This window comes from Lolium rigidum, chromosome 7, assembly GCF_022539505.1.
Source record: "Lolium rigidum isolate FL_2022 chromosome 7, APGP_CSIRO_Lrig_0.1, whole genome shotgun sequence".
Classification (NCBI taxonomy): Eukaryota; Viridiplantae; Streptophyta; class Magnoliopsida; order Poales; family Poaceae; genus Lolium; species Lolium rigidum.
In genome coordinates this window covers 342,435,738-342,442,877 of record NC_061514.1, presented here as the reverse complement: position 1 = coordinate 342,442,877, position 7,140 = coordinate 342,435,738, and the positions used below count along the sequence as shown (strand labels likewise).

The window sequence follows — 7,140 nt, the reverse complement described above, 5'->3', positions numbered from 1 at the left end:
GTGGCGAATATACAATATGTACCTTTCATGTTACATCCTTTCGGCCCAAGCCTCCGGCGACGGGTCTCGCTCTGCTCGTCAGAAGTTAGCCTCCCTTTAGTATATGAATTTGGATCACAATACAACATAAACTACTGCCGTAATCCTATTTGTACTCCGGTACAAAATGTACAATTGAAGTTTGCATCACACGAAAGTTTTAAAAAACTATTCTACTTTTTTTTCTTTCTTTTGACATGAAACTAGTCTACATTTGACGACAAATATCTGGGACGGCAGTGGCGGCGTGAAAAAGGACGGTCCATGCTTTCGGAAAACGGCTGAAAATATCACGGTGCTTGACAAAATCGCAGGTCCAACAACTCGAGACTATAGAATGGCACTTGAGTGGGTGCAAGCAGAAAGCGCGAAGTCTCCTCTACGTGACAGAAGCAGCATGCACTTCGTCGAGAGCTGTTCAGTTTTATATTGTAGCATGGACTTTCCGAACCAGAAGACGCAAATATCTTCCACAGATTGATTATCCAATAGGCGAGCACTAGACCTCAGCACACCCAATGCAATGCAGGCCGTCAAGGAACTAGAGGCGTGACAAGGTTAATGGTTGGCGACACCACGTAGGTGAGCTATTATCAAAAGATTCTTTCCTGGTGTAGTCATGTACATACATAAATAAACATACCAACATCGTTTATAAAAGAATGTTCCTGATTGTAACACTTATCATGGATAATTGAACAATGCCATCGCCTTACATACAGTATCAAAAATGAAAATGTGAACTGAGCCAGAAGTGTTCTTTCTGCATTAAGAACTAGCTCTATGATTTGTACAACACTTCCAGCCTAGGTCTCTCATCTATTCCATCCTTGGGAGCACAGTTTCAGATTAACTTAGTTGGCTGCTGGGGGTACTTCCAAGGCAGCGTCTGACAGTTTCTTCTTGAAGTTAAGCTGAGCCTGCTTCCTGGGCTTGGCAGGGTCTAAAGAAAAACCGAGGAGGTTACTTTAGCACATGGACAGTGTGTAGCTATGAGTGATATAGACAGTGATGTGACAGTTCCAAAGTACAAACCTGGATTGGTTTCCTTGTTGGTGGATAGAACTGTAGACTTCCACTGATTGTATGCTTGCTTTTCCATCTTCTTGTGCCTTTTGTGAGTTGGTAGCTGAAATTGGAAGAATCAGACAGCAGTGATAACAATAATTAAAAAGAATGAGCAGACTACAACTGTGGAATATGTGAAACAAAAATTCATCCAAATGTAGATCTATAAGGTTTCTCACCAGAAGGCTAACTAAGTGATTCACATGTTTGAGGAACAAGAAGCTATAACAATTACTAGCTGCAAGTTCGTGATGTGTGCTACATAGATGCATTAGATCCACAAACTGAACTACATAGCAATGGTTCAATATTAAGAGAAGTTCTGCCCTGCAAGGTATAAAATTATAAATGTACCTAGCTAACACTGGCAACATGATGAATGTGTATTTGTTCTTTTCAGCCATTCAGTGTGAGCAACCCGATCTGATTGTCCTTTGATTAGCCAAAAGTGGCAACTAAAGTCTTTTTTTTACAGGAGGTGACTAAAGTCTTTGATAGCACAGTTTTACCAATAAACTGATTGCTGAAAGCTAATGAAGAGCAAGGGTGTAACATGGATTACGTGCAGCAAGCAATATAACTAATACAATCCATAGGCTACATATGTATGCTGCTACAGCTTGCATTATGCCATATTGTTGGACACTGCACTATTGTTGCCTTTGTGGTTCAAAGTTACAATAAAAGGTTCTACAGCAAAAATCTTATGAACATAAAACTACTTGCATCAAGCAAAACAAGTATTGCTACTGATTTTCATCTTTGGCAATCAATAAAAGGAATGTCACTTAAACAAGTCTCAGTTAATCAAGTACCAAGCATCTTATAGCTTTACGCCATGCATTTCAAAAGTAATAAACATAAGCAGGTTCATACATCTAGCTCATCTTGGTCATCGCCCGATGATTCATCAGAGTTATCACTGTCATCCTCATGTTTCCTTTTGCTAGGCAAAACATCCAGCAGCTCTGCAACAACAATTACAAATTACAAGTTGTTTCAGAAAATGGCAATCCGCAAACTTTTACCATGCTAGTTGTCAAAAATTGTTGTGCTATAGCATGTTCAGGTACCTCTGTTCCCTTTAATGGTAGTTGGATCCTTCTTCTCCTTGGCTATTCCAAAAACATCAAAGCAAAGATCTGCCATGGATGTTGAAACCTGTAACCAGCACAGCTAACGGTGAAAACAGGATGATTTGCAGCAATATAAGCATGTGCATGACTACACACTAGCATAGATGAGATGCAGGAACAAACATCAGTGTGCAAAAGGTAAGATGTTCCCTTACCGTTGTAAATTCAGAGCTAGAAGTACCACACAGGTCGATTAGCTTTAGTTTGTCAACTTTGAGCTACATGGAAAATCAGGAAAGTTCAGTACCAGAAGAAGCAAATCATTCACACATCAGCAAAAATGAAGCCATTGTTTCTGATTCCATTATCACCTTATGCCTCTTGGCACATAAATAGAATGCTGCTGCAGTGAACACTGGCCGACCAAAGTCGGTGCTTGAGCGGCGAGAAGGAGGCAATGCAGCCAAGAAACGCTCCTTGTAACTGAAAGATACAAATGTTCCCTTCAGTGCATAATTCGAGGATCAACTACGCTGCATCTCACACCACATTACAGATTCGGCCAAGTTAGACTTGCGGTACAAGAAAATTGCCAGGAGAGAGCAGACTTACAGTGCCAATCCCTTCTGCACAAAAGGAATGAGCCTGACACAGCCGAACTGGATGCCCAACTCACGCACATCCAAGGTCGTCCTGCAAGAACGAAACCGCTCGTTTCCATCAGGGACTGTCACTTGAACGCAACAATTATTAGCGAAACAGAAGCGCAGAGTGGCATACTTACTTGACGCCGAGTCCATTCTGCAGCGCGTTGAACGATCTGATGTACGCCTTGTCCGACATCCCGCTCATCCGCACGGCCTCCGCGCGGTCAAATATCACCTGAAACCTGCGCAATTCACACGCAAATCAGATGCGGCGCACCTTCGGCAGACAGCGTTGCGCGAATGGGCAATTGGTCGAGCGGTTGGAGAGCAGAGGGGGGCTTACTTGGTCGCGGCGATCTCGAGGCAGATGATGGCCTTGCACACCTCCCCCTGCGCGAAAGCAGCGTCAGAGAGAGAGAAGGGGGGAGAGGGAAGGGAGGGTGCGGGCTGCTCACGATGCCCAGGACGGAGGAGTCGAAGTTGATGTCGCAGAGGCGGCGGAGCTCGGCGGCCTTGCGGACGACGGGGCGGGAGCCGGATAGGCCGAGGCGGGCGGCGATCGCCGACATGTCCATGGCCGGCGGCGGGTTGTTGGCGGGAACTGGCGCGGAGCGGGGGCGGGAGCGGGAGAGGGAGGCGGTTTCGGCATTGGAGGGGAGAAATAGCGGCGATGTTGGTGGTTTTGGAATTCTTTTGGCGGGGAAGAGGAATGGCGCGCGCTGAGAATATGCTGGTTTTCGCGCCTATATGCGGGTGCAGAGTGGGGTCGTGGCGGGGATGGGTTTTGTTACTGGGCTGGGCTGATCTGGGCTTACGGGTTGCAAAAGAGAAATGGTAAGGCCCGCAAAAGGTGAGTAAGAGAAAAATACATTTTACATTTCACTTTTATAAAAAGCGGTCAGGTGATGTCATTTTTTTGCGAAACACAGTACAGACGCAGACGCTCACCCTATGAACGCACTCAGACACACACTATCCCTATGAGCACCTCCGAGAGACTGAGTTCACGACGGGTCCTAAATTGAAGAAGTCACCACGGACGCCTCGCTGTCGATGGGAACAAAGTTTCAAATCTGGGATTTGAACTCTAGTGGATTGGAGATGTCACTGCCCTCCTAACTATCCAACCACAGGTTGATTCTCGTCAGGTGATATCATCGAATGTTGATTCAACCCACGATTACCTTCCTAAAAATACAACCAATGGTTGATTCTCATATTTTACTACTACTAGTTGAATGACCGTGCGTTGCTACGGTTTCTTAAATTATTTTATCACCAAATATATTTTTATATCTTTTTGTTCTATCATCTAGCGTTGTGCACAACCGTGCATTGTTACGAAATACAAAACATCAATATTTTATTTTACTCCATAATAAGGAGTCATCAAACCGTGTCACCATAAACACTGGCATCATCTTCTTGTCCTCTGATGTCTTTCCTCGTAAGATGACATGGTATTCTTTGTTTGTATTCATATCTTTACTATTAAATTGGAGTTGGTCATTTCATACTCAATGCGTTTGTTGGTCATCATTGGGAGCATAATGTATGTCCAATCAATCTCACGGTCTCTGTTGGTCGTTAAAGTGGTTGCCGCCAAGCGCCGACGACAAGATCCGGTAAGGATTCACAACCACTACGACAAGGCGATGCAATGGTTCACTAACATGACGAATGATCGTCTTTATCAATTCGTAGGCCCATGCTGACAACGACGAAACAAAAAATGGTGATACAAGTGTGGAAGAGTCGTTGGTAGCTTTGGCTCATGATCTCGTGCACGCCCGACTGAATACGCCGTTCTTCACGGTTGTTGTGGGTATACTTTATGGGTATATCAACGACATGGCCTAGATCCGGCAAGCCCGGGTGGCCCACAGACGGTGATGGTGGCATGGGGCCCATCGGGCGGCCCGATTCTTGTTGATCAAGAAGGATGAAGTCCAGCCCGAGGAACTTGGAGCCGGATCCTAACCGACCTACGAAGGAGGCCGGATCCGTGGAGGCCCATAAAGTATCCGGATCCCGATACGGCCATAAGGAAGGCGGATCCTTGACGTACACGGCAAGATATTGTACCGTAGTTAGGCAACTTGTATTCCGGCTAGGACTCTCCATGTAAACCCTAGATCCGTGCGCCTTTATAAGCCGGATCCCGGGAGCCCTAGAGGCACAACCACAACCATTGTAACAACGCGCAAGCGCCCGGATAATTCCGGACAAGCAGCGGTAGGCCCTGTCATCGTGCGGGTGTTCCGAAGGCTGGGTAACTCGCGTACCACCGTCCCGTGTGCACTCCGCCCTATGGCCCCTACTTCTTCTCCCCCTCGTGAGGATCCCTCCTCCGAGGTACCGTCGAATAGGCAACGGCGGTTGGCGCCCACCGTGGGGCCAGAGGCGTGCGGAGGCCGGAGCCGGGAGGGCTCCGCCATGGGAAGCTACGACGACTCGATCGCTGTGGGGCGCGTACTCTACGGCCGGGAATTTTCCGATCGTCCGTCCGGACGAGTGCGGATTCCGGCTAGGACAAACCCCGTCAAGCTCTCCATCGTCCCAATCGGCGGCATCCACATCTTCATCGGCGAGACCGTCGATTCCGACGGAAACGCACTTGGTAAGTAACGGCCGACGCGTCCGCCGCCGAGCTGGACGCCGTCGCGAAGATCCGATCCGAGTCGCGGGAGCTTCTTAAGGAAGGTTCCGCCTTAGATCGGGAAAAATCAAAACCCACCCAATCCGCCCCGAGCGAGGAGAAAACGGTGGAAGACCAATGCGGATCCGCTCGGGTCTCCCAGGTGTTAGAGAAGCAAAGGTGTCACTTCGTGCACTTCTTGGCCCATACCGCAGGAGACGCCCTCCACCAGGACGAGGCGGATCCTTTGCAGGTTGAGGCACCCGGAAACAACGTAGCTCCGGATCTGCCAGAAGCAGTCGGAGACAGCGACGCTCCGGGACAAGAGGAAGCCGGAAACCCTGAGGAATCTATCCTCGGAAACTTGAGCCCAAATTCCGATGATGCCTCCTCAATAGGCACAGAAGAATACAATCGCTTGACGAAGGAGCTCGCAATCGGGGAAGAAGATGACGGCGCTTCATCCATGAACACAGAGGAATTCAACCGCAAGCTCGAGGAACTCGGAGGCGGTGAGCAAGCTGAAGTGGAATCCGCCCAGCCGATGCAGGTTCTAGCAACTGTGGCACCGCTGGATCAGCCGGACACGGAAGACGAAGCCTCCAACTCCGACCCAGGACCATCCAACGTAAGGTCTCCGTTAGATCGGGCACGACCGCGAAACGATGTCCTGTCACCAGAAGAGATGGTCGAGCAAGCACGCATGGATTTAGTCGCAAAGTCCGATATCCTCAACAAGCCAATAACTCCCGAGGAAGGCTGCGGATCCGGCGGCCTTAGAAGCCAAAAGACGGGAGATGCTAGCAACGGCTCGGAAGTTCGCCGAGACCGCAGCCGCAATGGCGGAAGAAAGAACCATAGCGGCAAATTTCGTGGACCACTTTCGGAAGAAGGACCGCGAGGTCGATGAATCTCTCGAAAAGGTCGGGCAACTCGAGAAGCACTCGGGAGGCCAAGGTAAAATTTGTGCGGGAGGAAGAAGCTAGAATCAGGCGAGAGGCCATCCTTCCCCGCAAGATTACCTTCGCAACACCCACAGAGCAGCAGCCGCTCGCAACTCCAAAGGATAACATGAAGAAGGCTGCGGAGCTCCTAAAGAAGAAGGACGAGGAGATTGACATCAACTACGTCCGGAAGCTCGTTGCCTCAGCAATGCAGCAACAGAGCAAGGCAGACACTTCGTGCAGGTTAGCATCCAATCCGGAGCAATGCATATCCACCGCGCAGAAGGACGCCATAGAAAGTCAACACCGTGATGGAGAGTCGCGCACCGGATCTACGGAGCGCAGGAGGAAAGTCAGAGACCATCCAAATCCAATCCCCATACCATCGGATTCAACTCCGAAAGACCCGGCAAAGGGAAAGGATGCGATGTATACTGGCAGAGATAAGTACCATGTTCCATCACCACCACCCCGAGCTTCGCGTCCTCCGCTACCCCCTCGACGTCGCAGTCCTGCCGGAAACCCCAGGCCCCATGGGCCAGGTGGAATCAACATCCGCGACAATATGCCGCCTCCTAGAGACAGGAGCAGGGAGCGTACGCCGGAACCACGCAGAAGCCGGAATCAAGACCGCGAGCCTGAGCCTCGTCGGAATCAAGAACGCGACCACGAGCCTCGCAGAAGCCAAGGACGCGATCCGGAACCAGGAGACGGAACGATGAGTATGC

At 49.2% G+C, this 7,140-nt stretch overlaps 1 protein-coding gene across 1 annotated transcript; it reads right to left on the bottom strand.

Annotated features, from left to right (window-relative positions):
* Positions 1-893: 893 nt before the first annotated feature.
* Positions 894-3,405, bottom strand: LOC124669970 (origin of replication complex subunit 6-like). The gene is made up of 10 exons (XM_047206496.1): positions 3,286-3,405; positions 3,174-3,220; positions 2,968-3,072; positions 2,796-2,876; positions 2,555-2,666; positions 2,399-2,461; positions 2,181-2,268; positions 1,984-2,075; positions 1,075-1,168; positions 894-982 (listed from the first exon to the last, which is right to left on the bottom strand). Exons 1-10 carry the CDS (start codon positions 3,403-3,405, stop codon positions 894-896), a joined length of 891 nt encoding a protein of 296 aa, XP_047062452.1.
* Positions 3,406-7,140: the final 3,735 nt, after the last annotated feature.